The sequence below is a fragment of the Phalacrocorax carbo genome, chromosome 1, assembly GCF_963921805.1.
Source record: "Phalacrocorax carbo chromosome 1, bPhaCar2.1, whole genome shotgun sequence".
In the NCBI taxonomy this organism is placed as follows: Eukaryota; Metazoa; Chordata; class Aves; order Suliformes; family Phalacrocoracidae; genus Phalacrocorax; species Phalacrocorax carbo.
Window position 1 is genome coordinate 75,597,996 of NC_087513.1, and position 18,224 is coordinate 75,616,219.

An 18,224-nucleotide genomic window follows, 5' to 3' on the forward strand; every position below is an offset into this window, starting at 1 on the left:
CTCCACACCCCCTTTCTCCCAGTGCACTAAACATTTATTTGCATTGACCATCATTCAGTACACACACGTAAAGCTAAGCGGAGGACCTTCAACCCTTAAAGTAGCTTCAGTTAAACTGATTTCTTGCATCATCTTCATCTTCAAACCATGAAATAAATGACCTGTCCTAAATAAATCATCCTGTCCTTAATGCTGACTGATAAGCCCACAACGAGACCTATAGATTGTGCAGCTGCTTCGTGGCCTCTTACACCCCTGCTCTACACCTCAGTTGAGAAGTCATCATCCTCTCTCTCACAAAATGTTTTCAAAATCCCTTTCACTCAGTTGTATAGAGGTGAACATAAATAGAGGCACTGCTATTTGGAAAGCTCAGGACTTCTTTATAAAACAGCTTAAGTCAGTAGGGTTACCAGCTGATAATTAAACCACTTAAGTCTAGAACAAGTCCAGAAGATATTCTTTAAAAAACTAGATACAACTGCAGTTTGTACCAAATGAGGCAGAAAAATTCCACTTTATCTTGAAAAGTTCCTGCCCGCCCTTCAAGACAGAATTCCACTCGGTGTAAAGTTAAGAAAAAAGACACTGTCTTTTGGACAAGGAGTCAGACAGCGTCTTGGGTGGACCACCTCATGTTCTTGGAGAAAGCAAGCTAGGATTTTCCCTAGAGTATACAGCCTGCTTATTTCTCAGCTATCACTGGGGTGCTGCACAGGCTCTGCAGGGGATGGGATTCAACTCCCTCTGTGACCAAGGAATTAGTCACTCTCTCTGCATTTCAGGACCACCTCCATAAATGGGGAGACTACTTTCTCCATCTCTAAAAAGGACAGTGAGAGGCCTGATATAACAAAGACTGGGAGGCACTCAGCTGATGTGACAATGGAGCCTATAAAAAGCATCTAGGAAGTAAAAAGAAATTAGATGACTGCTGTCCTTTCCCCTTACCCACAGAACACCAGTGGTAAAGATGGTACAAACCAGTGAGCGGTAGCTATGAAGCTGCTTCCCAACAGCATTGGTAACAAGGATAAACTCCCTGCCCACAACATTCCTTTACTAGTGACCCTCATGTGACTGGTCTAAACAGATAGAGGCAGGAAAGCAAAGGAGGATTAAGTTGGCATTTATTATCACTGCCATTTCAAACTATTTCATGAATGCATAGGAAAGGATTTTAGTGAGAGAGAAGTCTACTTAATCCAGTTTAGTATTTACAGCTGAAATGGGTAGTGACTCAATATTTCTGCATTATTTCTGTCAATAACAACAGTAAGACAAGGTGTCATCAGTAAATCCATCCTGGAAAACTTTTTAACTAACTGCCTGATGCTGACCATTATTTTCAATTAACTCAGAGCAGGCTTGGGGAGAACACTCCCAGAGTGAAAATAATACAGCAACTGGAGCAATTCAGCATTCTTTGCAGGAAAGATTTTAACAACTATGTTTTGTAGGGTGCTGATTGAATGTAACCATCTCTTAGGAGTAAACAGCAGTCAACCAACACATTCATGCATGGCAACGAAGCAGCTGACTGCATCTCAATACTGGGAGGAACTGCTCTATTCTTCAAAAGAAGCCATAAGGATCATTCGTGTACATAGAGAGTGGGCAGTAGCTTCTCTTCACAGTAATCAGCACTCATGGTGCTAAGTGTTATGTGTCCAGTCTTGGAAATCTAGACCATGTTAAGCATGGATTTAAATCTCTCACTCACAAACATCAGGGGCCAGCAGAAGTCTTGCTAGTGAGCTGTTTCTTCTCACTATGCTTTTGTGTTCTCTTCACTTTAATACAGTTATCTCAGCAGAAAGGGCATGAGTCTCTGAGGTAAGGCATGCAGAAAGGTTACTGCGGCTTAAAAAGTGACTGACTGCATGTCAGCTAAGCCTGCAACAATGCAAGACAAAATAAACTGGCTCAATAAAAGAGATTTAAGTTCTTAGTATATGTGCACACAATGGCTAAAATAACAGAGCTCTGATCTTAGTTACAGCTGCAAATTGCTTCCTGAATACCAATGCCCAAGGAAAAATTAACTTACTGCCTCAGCTAGTTAACTGAGCTAAATCAGGAGAGAGAGCAAGTGGATGTGAACCTTGATCACTTTAGTGTGCTACTAAAGCTAAGTTACTTTACTAGAGAACTGTGAAGAGAAGCCTGAGCTGTGCCTTCATATGGTACTGCCACGCTTAACCTGCTGATTTCCATCATTGCTGTCTTCTTTGAGGTCAAGTTATTAACATTTATATTTGTTTGAGAAGTGTGGCAGGGAGGTAACGGTCATTGCAATGTTGTAGGGTGTTAGTGAGTCCAACCAACCACTTCTCTCACCAGCAAAGCACTGCAAGAGTGCTCAGAGCTGTGAATGACCAACAGAGGAAAAGAATGCAAGGCAACCTCCATGAATCTTCTTCCATTTTTTTCCAATTTTCCCCTCCTCTCCCCAGTTCTTCCTCTCTGCTTCTCCCTCTGCCAAGACAAGTCAGATGCCAAGAACCTTCCATAAGCAGTGGACCCATTAGAAATGCCCCCTGTTGAATGTACAATCTCACACGGTTAGCCAGTGGAAGAGTGAAATCACTGTATGTATAAGTGGTAATTTAAAGGAGCTGGAGATTGACAGGCACTGAAAAAAGAGGAAACAAGAGAATGCTTGTCAATTTTCAAAGGACAACTGTGCGTCTCCTTTTCATTACTTTTTATTACAGTGATCACAACTTCCTAATGAATATCAGTTTCTGTCACAAAACTGTAGCACATAATCTCATACAATTTGGCACGATTGACAACACAGCGGCCTCTCTGAGAAGAAAGACTTTTCAGAGGAGTCAATTATGGGAAAAAAATAACAATCACCCAAGTAATCGAAACAGTGGATAATTTGACACTTCATTTTCTACATAAACATATTTTCTTGATAAGTAATTTACTGGTTGCAAAAATTCTAAAAGCAAAATATAAAAGTAAACAACAATCTGCTATGTAACACAGTACGGATGGTAAGTGACAAAATACCATATTCAGAAAGAAAAACAACTGTCAAAGGCAGCTGGCAATTCATGCCTTTTCTTCAAATTGTTCCTAGCCAATTGCTATGCAGCATCCTCAGTTTGCTCTCCAGTACTCACAGCATTTTAGGTATTTCACAAGCAGTGCAGAGAACTGTGCAGTAGCTGTATGTGAATACACAACGGACAGCCTGAAAGGCTGGCAGATACCCTTAGAGCAAGTAGCCCTCTACTCCACAGATATCCCCAAGGCACCAGGGAACTGACTTGCAGCCTTGTTTATTTAAAAATTAACTACACGCACCTGATCTGGTCCCTAGTTGCCACAGAGGAACAGTCTGCTCTTACTAACATTATTGTTCAGTGTTCCTCAATAGAATCCAAAGATGGATTTCTAGGACTCAGTTTTCGAAACTGTTCAGCCATTTTTAACTCGAATAGTTTTCCACAGTGCTCATCTCTCTACTCTGAAATGTAAAAAGTGCCCATCGTTTCAAAAGGATTTTAACACCCAACAGCTCTCATTAGGGACTGGAGAAGCTGGATGCTCAGTGTTTCTAGAAACTAAGTACCTAAATAGGAGCTGACACATGATGAGTTCTTCAAGAAATCTAGTACTTAATGACCAGGAAAGACAAATGCACGTGTATCCACTGCTCCAACAACTTTCATTAATCTGTCCATAAAAGCCCAATACATTGTGCAGTCTTGTTTATATAAAAAGGAGGGCGGGAGAAGAGACAAAAAGTTTTGCAGAAATGTAGCATTTCTAGCATTGTCTCAATAATTACAAAGTTATAGAGATGACTCTCTGATGTCATAAAACCTGAGTATGCTTTTGACTAGGAAACCTGACACTTCAACTTCTTCCAAACACCTCCTAGAAAACAATTCCCTTCCAATGTAGCAGAGCACAAGACAGACAGCACGTGCTACCAACATAGTTAGCCCTTCTCTGCCATGCCAACTTCTTTCAGAACAGCCCTTCAGGCCTACTCCGCCATCTACAACCAAATGAAATCCCAAAGCCTTCTCAGTCCTCCTCAGCCACTCATTTTTCCCATGAAATGAACTTTTATCAACTGTAGCCCTGGTGAGGCAAAACTAAATTTTGCCAGTGCACTGGGAAAGCTTTAGGCTGGTTTCTAAGCTCACTGCTGCGTTAGGAGACATCAGGCATGTTGCTGAAAGTCCAAAACTTTTACCATCAAAGTCAGTTTCCAGCAACTGACCTTGTCTCAACCCATGCCTCAGTATAGGTGTGTTCAACCAGGTTTTAAGACAGTACTTACAACAGCAAGTCACTTTTCCGATGACTGCCAAAATGCAAGCCTTGACTCCAAACAGCCTTGACTTTGTAGAGTCCAGTGAGACCTACTCTATTACTCCACCATAAGCTTCTTAAAGTTTCACTGCCATCTTAAAGCATGCAATACTGCCAACCCTTGGGGATCCTCTGGCAGGGAACTGTATATGCAACAATGTCTAGTTACCAAGGGCTAAATTAAAAACCCAATGGCAGCTTTAGCTCTACATTTCTTTGTCTTTGTTGATTTGGCTACATTGCTTCATGCAATTTAATTTTTCTACGTGAAAAGTTACAGCCATTTTCAAGACATATAATAACAACACTTCAGTGCCTAAAGGAACACATTTTATTTCAAACCCTTTAGAGCTATATATTATTTGCCAGAAGCATTAAGCCTTACAGCTCTGTTTGTGAAAGAGGTATTAATTTTTACAGGTTTTCTACAGAATTTGCTCATAAAGACTGTAGAACCTACCATAAATAGGCCAAGAATCACACTTTATTTCTTCATTAAACCATTTTTCTTTGCTCAATAACTAGCTGACCTCAGGTAAGCCTCACAGAAAACCTAATGCATGACATTAAGGGCAGAAGGTGAGGCCGCTTCTACATTTTATACAGCCCTCAGAACTAATGAGGCAAAACAAACAAAATAACCCACAATAGGCATCACACATTTATTTGCTACCCACCCCTTGAGTGATTCTGGCCACCTCAGCCTCCGCTTACCTACAGTATATCCACAAACTCTCCCTTTTTGTGTACAAACTCACTGCTACTCCACCAAAGTTCACCACCTCCTGACATTCTATAGGGTCTGTTGGTGTTGCCTATCCCCAAAACCACAAAGCAGTGTCAAAAATACAGCTTTCACGCCATGGACATTAGACGAAGGAAAAAATATACACATCAGCGTACTGGCCTTGAAAGTAAAAAGCATCATGGGAATCAAGCCTTCTAGCCAAGTTACATCTATGAAATGGATATTGATTCCTAGAAGACCAATGGTCTCTGGAATCACATTAATGTACAGGCCTCATGATGAGGGAAAGAACAAGGTCGAAAGAGAAATGGTCCATGCCAGAGAATTAAATTCTCAGACTGACCTCCCCTTTGGTCTGACAATATTCTGCACTGAGCCGCAGTTGCTTCACTACAGACATCTGTAACTAACACAGCTAACTTTCCTAAGGGTTAAATCTTTTTTCTCTTGTAACCCTTCTTTTGTAAACTGCTGGCATAAATTATTGCTCCGGTCTGCCAGGCAGCCACTGCCTTATTAGCTCTGCTAATCAAAGTATGCCTCAAGAAGATATTTCAAATTGTTAACTAGACAAAAGAACAGCTAACAGACATGGATGCAAGGCTGAGAAACAATATAGGCTTTTCTGATAGTCCTGAATGAAATCTATTCCTTCTTGGTCACAGAGGAGCCACTGGCATAGTAGAAATGGCAGGTCCAACCTTGTTCTCCACCCCGTTCCAGTAGCGGTCTCTCTACTGGTGCTTCTAAGCAGTATGCATTTCTACCTGCAGCAAAGAGGGCTGGAAGAAAACCCTACCTATCTTCTTGCTCAGTTGAACCTAAGGGACTAAGCAGACTATCAGGATGTAACAAATGGGCAGAAGACTGGACAAGAGTCCCCTGACACACTGATATAACAAGCACTCCTTTGCAGAGAGATGGCAGCCCACCAGTGCTGAAGTCTTCAGGAGAGAGCGAGGTCTTCCCCCCATTCTGACCCCTGCCAAGGTCAAATCCTTTGGGGTACATCACAACAAACCAGCAAAGCTTGCTGTATGACACAGGGGTCATACTCTTCATGATACACTTCAAAGAAATGTTCCACTATCTTAGGACGCCTATGGACAGATCTTTAGTCCCTTCGGCCTACAGTAGGGATATCCTACCAAGCTAGAGACCCAGACATAACATGAAGGACCTGGTATATTTGGCTACCAGTTTGAATAGGTAAAGGGAGGCATCTGTTGAGCCAGCACTGAGCAACACATTTCATGTGAGAATCACAGAGGCAGGAGCAATTGGAATTTATAGGTAGTTTTTAAAATCTGCTTCTCAAAAAGACTGAGCATAGCCTTCCTTTGCAGAAGCAAAGGGAGCTGAAAGACTGATGTCAGTGGACACAGGCTCAGGAAAATTGTGGTCATTTACATGAGCTCCTGAGGGAAAGACATACTCTGCAGATAACCTAGATCTGTCCCACCAATTTTCAAATTCGTGCCCAGCACTGTGGAGTTACATCCCATGACATATGCAGCTTAAATTCAAGGATGTATTTCCTTGCATGTCATTATTCTCATTCCCAAACATCATTAACTAAATAGCACTAAGCTGTGTGGCAAATGTGTAGCCTGCCTGCTAATACTACCATGTCATTTCATCTTTCAGACCTGACATGCTGTAGCTGCATGGTTTGACTAAAATCAGCTATTTGAAAGATCAATCGCACCTAGAGAAAGATGTGCATTTTAATTCACAGAGAATAAATAACCAGTATTGGACAAGGCAGATTGGGTCCTGACTCTGGAATGATACAGCAGGGTGCACTTATTAGGAAAGCAATGACTTTACCTTTTAATTAAAACTGCAAGAGATTATAATGTTCTTGAAAGGTGCCAGAATGACAGCACTACTAAATGAAGTCCTCACTTTCTCCATAAGAAAAAAAATGTGTCTTTAGGATGCAGGTAGTATATATTATAAACCCCATATTTTTTAGATTCCGAAAGGGAAAAAAAGAAACAGAGAAAAAATTTCAAATAATCTCAAAAAAAGATACAAAGTTAAGACACCGAAAAAAAGAGTTGGCTGCAACATTTTCAAGGCAATTCACTTTTAGGATGCAATCTAGGTAAGAAGCATTTCCAAAAATATACATATTTTCTTTTTCCAAGATCCTCTCACAAATGTTTGTAGCCAACTTTCCCCAATCTGTCCTCATCAAATAAGGTTACACCTGAAAACTACATGCACACTAATTTAATTCTGATTAAGGTAACAAACAGTGGCATTAAAATCAATCTTCTTAAAGGAAGTAAGGCATAACGTTAACAATAACATAAGGCTTTTTTCAGAATCTTTTCAGAACCAATATAGAGAAACTCACACACAACATCAAGGACTACCTCAGCCATCAACGTGAGTCAAAATTTAAGCAAAGGATGGAAGAAGACATCGTGAGGTAAAAGGTTAATTAAGTCTTCATGCAACTTCCACTAAGCCTAAAAATACATCCCATTTTGCAGATTTGCTTCAGCAGTTCAACACTTGTCGTATATACTTCCTTACTTAGCAAGTGGTTTTGCTGAAATAAGTGGGTCTATTTAAGAAATAAATATTAAACAGGGAAGAAGACTTCAGATTGCTGGTTGTAAATTTGGTTGTTTCAATTTTGAGGTGCACAGCTCCAGGCAGGCTTCCCACAGCCAAGACCCACCTCATTCTTCCCCCCACCATTAATATATTTCTACCCATACCTAAAATCCTGACTACAGATTTCACGATGTGGAGCAGTTGCCAAACCAGTAGAGCCAAGCTCACCAGTTCCCTACAACTCCACATTACAGGTATCAGATGCTGGAAGATTTTGTTGCTACTGACCTGGAACAAATCGATGTCAGTAATGGAAAGGCAGTATACCCTATCTGTTCCCAAATTTATACAGCACTCAGTTTCCCATAGAAATCAATAACTTTTAACAAAACTGAAATGCAAAATCTATCAGGTAAAATAAATAGCTCCTACTCAAGATTCTTAACTTCTATAGAGCTGCCAGTTTGGATCTACTGTAGCTGCAGAATAGGAATTACATAACTTTTCTGTTTGGTCAAACTTCTTCTGAAGTCACTTGTCCTAGAAAATAAACTGCATTTCTGAATAGGCATAATTATTGACAAAATATGGCTGTTAAATATCCACTTAATATTAATCTATGTAAATTCACAATAAGTTAGTGATGAAATTAAAATATACAGAGCCCAAGCTGGTATTCAGTAGCACTTTCCTACATTAGAGTTACAGGATCTGGCCCCTAGTGCTTGATAAAGTTTAAACACATTTGTTTATACCATTAAACCATCAGTCCCAGGCATAATGTCTATCTTTCAGTGTTTCTCAAAACTGGGTTTTAGAGCTACACTTCAAAGCTCTAAGCTCAAAGTATGAAATACATGTTCTTACTGAATTAAAACTAATGCCTAGAAATTTGTGATCACTGACTGGATGGATTAAAAAAGAAAAAAAGGAACCAAAACCCCTCAATTTTTTAAAATCTCCAGAACTAATGATTTACTTCCACATATTCACAGTATATACACAAAATCACAACAGATACAATCTTAGCTTTTTTAAAAAAAAAAAAAAAGAATATCAATGTAATGAGTTTTCCAACTCAGGGAAGCTAACTTTCCTTAAGAGAGAAACTGTGTAAACCTGCACTCCCCTAGAGCAATAATGTGTTGGAGGGACACCTACCTGCAATACTCTGTGTTCAAAGGTATGATATGAATGTTGAAAGTATTGGACCAGAGAGGATGCTGTGGAGTGAGACCCTTGCTGCAGTCTGAAGAGATATAGGAGAGCAGAATCTGACCTCCTCTAAAGACAGGAAGAAATCACCCTCACACCTAACTGACTGGAGGGAGGGCTCCCACCACCCTGAACAAGGGCAGGAAACAATCCTTCTGTCTGTACTTTATGGAAGTTATGAGTAAGCAAACACTTTCGGTGACAATCAACGGGCCATGCTGATTTTAGAAAACTCCAACGCATTTTCAAAACCCACTGAGTTACTTTCTATTGTAATTCTCCTTACTTAATAGCCTAAGAGATCAGTATTGTAAGTTAAAAGGGACGATAAACAAAACACGACAGGCAACTGATAAAACAACTAACAGATGTTCTCAACAACCCAGTTTTATAACAGAGAGAGCATATCTGTGTAAAAGAGGAAGGGGAACCTTTGATATACAATGTTATAGGTGCTATAAAATTGAGAAACAATGTATACCTACAGCTTTGCCTGGTGAACAATCCTTACTGTCAGAGTGAGGGGAGAGCTAGATGAAATTCCTGAGACCAGTTTCTCTGTTAGACTGTTCATTCCTCAGGATCCCTAGTGGGGGTGGATTCAGACTCCACAGGACCTAGGTAACATCAGTACCTTTAAGGTCAGAGACTGGTTTGGGTAGAAGTGACAGCACAAGATGCAAAGCACCGTAGAATCAGACCCCCGGTCTTTCCCCTTTCCCCAGAAGTACAAAAACATCATTAAGACACATATTCATCTCATTCACAGGCCTGTTCCAGCAATCTTAATACAGCAAGGTCTCCCTGTCAAACACAGACTCAAGCCCAGCCTCAGGTCAGGACTCAGTTATCCTTAGCATCATGTACAGTCCAACACATCCAGAGGCACAGAAGTTCCAGCCCACCACCTCCACTCAGAAAACATAAGCACTTTCTGCACCTTACTGTGGCCTCAAGCACAAGTTCTTGAAGTCTGAAAAGACTGGACACAGAAGCAGCCTACTACACTACAGCACAAGCCAGCAAATCCCCTGAACTCGGCTCTTTCTAGCTCCGTGTGGACACATTGCACCTCAACTACAGCTAAGTGATACCTAGGCAAGGCAGGGGCTCTGTGTGTTAAGGGCCTCATTCAAACCTTCTCATGATCTTGTAGCAAAGACACAATCAGGATGTGGGTGCAAGACAACCACAGGGCTGATTTTAAAGGACTGCTACCCAACAAAAGCTTTAAAACAGAAAAAAACAACAGGAGGGAAAGGAAAAAGAGCAGAGCCAAATACTCAACTGGCACAAACTCTCACAGTCCTAGGAATGAGAGTAACTTATGCGAGCCAATCTCCTGCCTCCATGGTCTGATTCATTCCTCACCAGCAGGCTCCCACATAAAGCAAGGAGAGGCAGAAGTTACAAACAACAGACATTTCAGCCACAGCAATTGTGTCCTGAATGTCAGCAACTACAGTACCTGGTGCTTTCTTCTTGAGCTTGCTCTCTAATCTTAATCTGCAACTAAAGGTAATGCTGATTGGGGTTTGTGTGGTTTTCCCTAATGGAAAGCAGTCCACTGTTTTGCTCCAGTAATATGACTTTCAGACATAAATATGTTCTTTGGGCATGAAGTTCTATGAGCTGGTTGCTCAAAAATAGTGAATAGGAGTTACGAAACTGCTTAAACTGTTTCTAAATTACGCATCCTTGTGACATGCATCTTCGCAGCCTAATGCTGCCCATGGGTACATAAGTATGCACCTCCAGAGAAAGGAGGAATGGTAAGATGCTTGGGCATAGCAGTTAAACATTCAGGATCATTCTGTCTCAACTGCAAATGAATGTGCAGTTTGTGTGTTTTAGGACCTGTCAATCAGAAAAGAAGAGGGAGGCTGAAGACAAGATATGACCATCCAACGATGGGCATCCTTTTCTCTTGTCAAAGACTGTAGAAGGCCTCTCCAGCAAGCCTTACAGCTATTTCCACATAACACTTGTCACTCTGCAGCAAAATTTCAATGCCTATTTTTAATCCTAGACAGCACAGCCAATATCTCTATCTCTGGTCTCCCTTGAGATGGTAGACATGACTGACAACAGTCTGAGCTAGCAAAAAATCCTCTCTAAATCAATGGGCTTTCTAGCCACATAGTTGGCAGGAAAAGGGAAAAAAAAAACCCAAACCAACCCACAGATCATTTCCAAAAGAACATCAGTGGATTGCCACATCCTGACCTGAACTGGTCCGGTGTTTAAAAGATAAATATCCATGGAGATAACTAGAGCCAAGAAAGAAGTTTAATGAATCTGTATAAAGGCCAAAGCTAATCAAAGACACAAAAAATTCCACCTTTGTTCCATGACTTTTTTGCTGAAAGAATGTGAGTCAAAAACAGATGTGTGACAAAAATTTCCAACAAGGCTCCAGTCAATGGTTGAGTGTTACTAACAAGGCTACTGTGCGTCATTTTGCACAGTGGTGAAATTTTCTGCATTCTTTCACACTCATTTATTTGAGAGCAAATTAATTGATTTGCATGGAATTGCTCTGGAAATTAGTATAACTGAGAGCAGGTCTGTTTGCACTTCATGGGTGGTTCTTTCCTCTCCTATGTAGCCTAAAAGGAAAGACTTCAACAGAAATAAAAGGGAACCAAGGATTAAACACACTTTATGGGTAATGAATGTGAGTAAAAACATTGAATGAGATGTATAACCAGGATTAAAGACTTGAGCAGAGAGAGAACTTAACTGAAGAACCACATCTGCATGCTACATCTCCCAATACGCCAAGATTATATCTGGAGTCAAGCTCTGTCCAGAGCCATTTAAGAAGAGAGTCTGCAATGAAGTTTTTTCAGAGACAAAAAAGGAAAACATAATTCTAAGTGTCTGAACATACAGTCTTCCTCTAGTGTCGCAGAGGGACTGCAGCCAGCTACAGCACAGAATCACAGAATGTCCAGAGTTGGAAGGGACCCACAAGGATCATGAAGTCCAACTCCTGTCCCTGTACAGGGCAACCCCAAAATTCACACCATGTCTCTGAGGATGTTGTCCAAGTGCTTCAGCAGTGTACCTCCCTGGGGAGCCTGTTCTAGTGCTCCACCACCCTCTGGGTGAAGAACCTTTTCCTAATATCCAACCTGAACCCCCCCTGGCACATCTCCCTGCCATTCCCTCGGGTCCTATCATTGGTCACCAGAGAGAAGAGATCAGCGTCTGCCCCTCCTCCTCCCCTTGGAGGAAGCTGCAGACCATGATGAGGTCTCCCCTCAGTCTCCCGTTCTCCAGGCTGAGCAAACCAAAGTCCTTTAGCAACTCCTCATACAGCTTCTCCTCTAAACCCTTCACCAACTTCGTGGGCCTCCTCTGGACACTCTCTAGTAGCTTTATAACCTTAATGTACTGTGGTGCCCAAAACTGCACACAGCACTCAAGGTGAGGCCGCACCAGTGCAGAGTAGAGCGGGACGATCCCCTCCCTTGACCGGCTGCAATACAGGGCTCGATGCACCCCAGGGCACGGTTGGCCCTCTGGGCTGCCAGGGCACGCTGTTGGCTCTTGTTCAACTTGCTGCCAACCATAAGCCCCAGGTCCCTCTCTGCAGAGCTGCTCTCCAGCCTCTCGTTCCCCGGTCTGTATGTATGTCCAGGGTTGCCGTGCCCCAGGTGCAAAATCCGGCACTTGCCCTTGTTAAACTTCACACGGTTGGCGATTGCCCAGCTCTCTAATTTGTCTAGATCTCTCTGCAGGGCCCCGCTGCCCTCGAGAGTGTCAACAGCTCCTCCCAATTTTGTATCATCAGCAAACTTAATTAGTATTCCTTCAAGTCCTGCATCCAAGTCATTTACAAAGACATTAAAGAGTACTGGCCCTGAGATGGATCCCTGCGGAACCCCGCTAGTGACTGGCCGCCAGCCCGATGTAACCCTGTTTACTATGACCTTTTGAGCTCGACCCATCAGCCAATTGCTCACCCACTGCATTATGTGTTTATCCAGCTGTGTGCTGGACATTTTGCCCAGGAGGATACTGAGAGACAGTGTCGAAAGCTTTACTGAAATCCAAAAAGATCAGCTGGCTTCCCTTGGTCAGCCAGGTGGGTGACCTTGCCATAGAAAAAAATCTTGTTAAGCAGGACTTTCCCCTTGAGAACCCGTGATGGCTGGGATCAGTGACTGTGCTGTCTTTCAGGTGTTTTTCAAGAACTCCCAGAATAATCTTCTCCATAGTTTTGCCAGGCACAGAAGTGAGACTGACAGGCCTGTAGTTAGTGGGGTCATCCCTGCTGCCCTTCTTGGCAACTGGGACAACGTTTGCCACATTCCAGTCAACCGGGATCTCTCCAGATTCCCAAGAGCATTGAAAAATCATTGAGAGGGTCTTGCTCTGACATCAGCCAGCTCTTTAACTACCCTTGGATGAATCTCAACTAGGCCCCATTGACTTACAGGGATCCAGCTGGAGCAGCAAGTCCTGCACAAGTTCGGGGTTGATTGGCAGTTTATCATTCCCACAGTCATGGTTCTCTAAACCAGGGCTCTGGGGGTCCCAGAACACATCATCGGTTTTGAAGACCAAGGTGAAGAAAGAATTAAATGTCTCTGCTTTGTCTGTGTTCCTGTTTGTAAGGTGACCATGCTCATCAAGTAACAGGCCAATGTTATTTCTGCCTTTTGCCATTAACATATTTTGAAAAGCCCTTTTATACTTTTATACTTTCTTTTTTCACCTTATTTCTGGAAGATGATCCCTGCTAGGCCAAGCTGGCCTTCTGCCTCACCTGCTTGACTTCCTACATTTTGGGATTGCCTGCTCCTGTGCTCTTAGGAGGTGGCCCTTAAAAAGTGACCAGCCCTGATGGACCCCAGTACCTTCAAAAGCTTTTCCCCAGGGAATGTTACTAAGTAGATCCCTGAGCAACCTGAAGTCTGCTCTCCTCATATCCAGAGTTGAGGTCTTGCTGACTGTTTTCCTCCTGTTACCTTAAGATTTTAAACTTGACTGCTTCATGGTCCCTATGGCCAATGCAGCCACCAATCACCACTTCACCCACAAGACCCTCTCTGATAATTAGCAACAGATCGAGGAAGGCACCTTTCCTGGTCAGTTCCTTTAGTACCTGTACCAAGAAGTTATCGTCCAGATGGTTTAGGAATCTTCTGGACCTGTTTGTACCAGCTGTGTGGCATTCACAGTTGACAGCTGGCAAGTTGAAGTCCCCCAGAAGAATGAGATGGCTTAGAGGCATCCCTTAGTTCCTTAAAGGATAACTCATCAGTGCCATCAAGCATGCTTTAGTGTGCACAGCATTGAAAGACCGACCTTTAGGGGCTTTCAGTAAAGTATACTGGCAGTGATGGAGGAAAGATAAGAACTAAGCATAAGACTTCCTGGCTCAGAGATGACAGAGCAGCCATTGAGAGTCTACACTTCTCCAGAGTGCGTGAACCTCAAAGAAGAAAAGAGTTACGAAGGATGGCACACTAAGGCAGGGCATCTGTAGGAGTGACTGAGCAACATGATGATTAGGAAAACTGAAGGCTGGGAAAAGGCCTCCCAGAGAAAATATAAAATAGTTGTTCAAACACGACAGCTCATCCTTTTCAGTGTTGTGGGCCAGCTGGCAGTGCAACAACACATCAGCCACATATTAAAACAGAATTTGCCATTAACCAGTCTCCTCGACCCTTGGCCCACATGATGGTCACACCTCCCTTCCACACACAGAGGAAAACTAAGCTGTTAAGTTTCAGCACTTTCCTGGCATGCTCATTTTTCAACCCAGTTTTAAGCCATTTTAAAAAAGGCAGTGAGACATAGAGCATTGTGTCTTGTGACAGTCCTGGGGTTGTCAGACAGGCAGTCTGGTCCGAGTTAAAAAAATAATATTCTAAACTAACAAACAGATGCAGAGGATGGCCTCATCTGGACTTCCATCTCGGACCAGTACATCTTATTCTCCATTCAAGTGAAGTGCTAAGAAGACCAAGAAACACTCAGGCCGCATGCTATCTGCACTTGCTTGGGATGTTCAGCGCATGGGACACTAAGGACTACACCCAGGTTTGAAAGCTCAGTTCCAAACAAGCAAAGGAGCAGCAGCACCAACGCAGTAACCACAAGTCATGAAGTCTGCAGCTCTGTTTGAAAAGGTTCCTTTTTGGCAATCCATCTTAATGTGTTCTGCAGTACATTCCTGTAGGTGGGTTTAAAGAACCTTGAAAGATCAATGAGAGATTCCCTAAATTATTTCCACCCTAAATAATCAATTACACATTGGAATAACAGTCTTCACTTCTCTCACCTCCATCCTGAAACTTGCTCAACCTTTCAAAGTATGATGATATAGGAACTTGAACAATATCTAGAATTGCCAGCAGCGTCCGAGTCAGTCTGAGAAGCTCACTAAAGCTATAAAAGCCAAAGTATATGAGGTTTCGAGCCAGATGTACCACCTATGAGAAAAAAAAAATTAAAAATGAAGTACCAGCAACCTTTGTGGTATTTGGCTGTGCAACACAGTTGCATTTCACACAACAATGTTCAGAGATTCAGATTTAGACTTCATTCAAATTAGTACAAATCTTTCCACTGGTTTAAATGGGCCTTGGACTAAGGCTAGTGACTCTGAAATGTTTTTTAGTTAGACAAAACAATTGGTCAGTCAAATTACCAGAGAGCGCAAAAACAATATAAGATTTAGGAAGGCTTGAAAGGATACAATTGCAACTGGGAAAATATGTAAAATTGAGAAGCAAGACTCCAGCAAACTGTTTAAAGAGGCAGCAGCTGTAGAGAAGATGGAAGTCAAAAGAAGAGTAAGACGACTGTGGTAAGTTTGAACAGAGGTGATTTCAGATGACCAGAGACAGAAGTGACAAAGCTTGAGAGGTAGGTTGGAGGAAAAACTATAAAAGCTGTAAGCATTTCCCCTTTATTCAATATTATTTTGATCTAGAAGATTTAGGCCTGAAGAGTCTGTCAGGAATTTCAAACAATATTTAAAACAAAAGATTATGTTATTCGGAGTATTTCCTTCAGTGTCATATCTTACACAGAGAATTGTACTTATACTGAAGAATTCTGGCATGCTAATTCACTGATGTGGAAAGAAAGGCCGTATTCACCCCCACACATATCCCTCCTCCTGCCACTGAAATGCAACCATCTCAGGAAAAGGAAGGGAAAATACAGCTGTTTGACAGCAGACAGTAATACTAACTTCTGCAGTAACAGTCATCACCTAGAACACGGGAATTAGGAACTGGTGCTTCTTTAGGACATTTTACATGGACACTTATTCTGCAACTACCTTTACTTTGAAAGAGCCAATGTCAGACTGGCTGGAATAAGGAGGAATACTGTTAAGTAGCATGCAGATATCTAAGAAGTACCTCAAATGTGAGTTTATTTTTCTCTTTGTCTCCAAAAGGAAAGGGCTGATTTACAACTTCTTTCAAGTACTCTTCTACAAATTCCATAGTTAGTGCAAATTTCCTCTTCATTTCGTTCCTCGAAGAGTCTGTGAAAGAATCATACCTATAATGCAAGGCACAGAAGAAAGAAAAATTAAACACCTCTGATATCAGGATAAGCTGTCACTAAAAAAACCAAACAAACCAATCACAATGCTATAAAATTACTGCCAGTTCTCTGCAAGGAGAAGGGGTAGAGGTCAGCTAATTCTGCATAGATACGCAGAGATGGCAGACAAAGGATGCACAAATCTTCCATCCAACAGTTCCAGGAGGAGTTGCAGTGAATGGGAATAATGGTGACAGGAAAATACTTCAGTTCTGGCAGACAGCACTCAGAAAGTCACTAAGTCTCAGCTGTCCTCTCTGCCCATCAGCCAGAGTTTACTATTTCCACAAGGAAGCAGCTTGGGACAGTCAACTCCCTCCTTTGCACCACCAACTAGGACTGCTTTGTCATGTATGTTAAAAGAGTTCTTCATCTCACTCAGCAATACTGTCTGCTGCGCTGCTATATTTCTTCCTCTTCGTCTCTTCAGCCAGATGCTCCCCATCTGGGTCTATCTAGCCCAGTGGCATTGCTCCATCAAATCAATTAAGCCAGAGGGGGCTTCCACCGAAGTCAATGGACCCATCTCCCATACTTAAATTTAACACATGCTCCACATACTTCACTGGATGGAGGCTTTGGCCTCCGTCAACTATTTCCGGGGCAATAGCTGTAGCTAACTGTAAATTCTGGCTTTCCAACTGTAGCTTTCAGTTGAGCTTGAAGTATAAAAATTAATTCCAATCTAGCAAATGTGTAATGTTAGACACAATTAGATTACTTCAAGTCTGAGGAAAGGCTGTTCTGTTTCTCCCCAGCTTGTTCCCTATAAGAACACAGTGAAAAATGAAACCAAAGGATTTCCATTTAAAGCTACCCATGGAAGTTTCCAAGAGTAACAATAATTAATAGCTTTATTCTGGAAAAAATACCTTTTCACATACCCGTTGTGTTTACTTTAGACACCTACAAACATTTTGTTCTGAGACTAACCCCTACAAAACGCTTTGGTACTTCGATTTGCAACAGTTTCAACTCACTCATGAATTGTGATCTTAGTAGGGATTTCAGTCCACAATCTGGCATATCTGACAGGTACCACAGATTCCTGAGGATCTCTGTCCACATGCATGTGTAGCATCAGTCGGCAAAAAGAAGCCCGGAGGTCGTAAGGGAGGCTTTCATCAGACATACATCGTAGAATCAAGTCTACCGACAGCTGTGCAGAAATCTGGTTGATAGCTAGATATTGGCGGTCCAGGCACATTCTTGCAAAGAGGTTCAGTTGGTACCTAAAAAAAAAAAACCAAACAAAAAACAAACAAACCTAACATATTTCCAACTGATTTCTTTGAATACCATGAAACAACATACCTCAGAATTTCACTTTACAAGCCTGATGTCAGCCTTTCTAATGTAAACGTAAAAAAATGACAAGTGCTAACCAAGGGACCAACTTGCCATTAAAAATGCAACATTTTTAATCATCAAAAAAACATCAGGCTCCAGCCCCTGTGCAGACTGGGCTCCCTTTTAAACTCAAAGGGAGCACTGTTCAATGGAAGGCTGAAGCATTTGGACTATTTATTTTCAATCCATGTAAGACACTTCTATCATCCCGTCTCCCCTCTAATCCTCAGTATGCACAGAACATTCCTTCCTCAAAGCACACCTTGCTTCCAGGGCAGCACAACCTAAAAATATAGTCCAATAAATAAAACGTAAGAGGCAAAATGATAGAGAGACATAAAAAGCTGTCACGAGCGAAGAAAACTTAAGATTTGTCTAGATGAGACAGCAGAGATTGTGATGCTTCCTGAAGGAAGAA

The 18,224-nt window shown here is 41.9% G+C and overlaps 1 protein-coding gene across 3 annotated transcripts in view; it reads right to left on the reverse strand.

Moving 5' to 3' along the window:
- Nucleotides 1-18,224, reverse strand: part of ITPR2 (inositol 1,4,5-trisphosphate receptor type 2) — a 279,885-nt gene that overhangs the window by 173,156 nt on the left and 88,505 nt on the right. For all 3 annotated transcript variants that reach the window (XM_064460370.1, XM_064460362.1, XM_064460379.1), the window contains 3 exons: nt 17,437-17,688; nt 16,267-16,411; nt 15,177-15,327 (listed from right to left, as the gene is read on the reverse strand). In XM_064460370.1, coding sequence (XP_064316440.1) covers nt 15,177-15,327; nt 16,267-16,411; nt 17,437-17,688 — 548 coding nt within the window. The remainder of the gene's footprint in view (nt 1-15,176; nt 15,328-16,266; nt 16,412-17,436; nt 17,689-18,224) is intronic.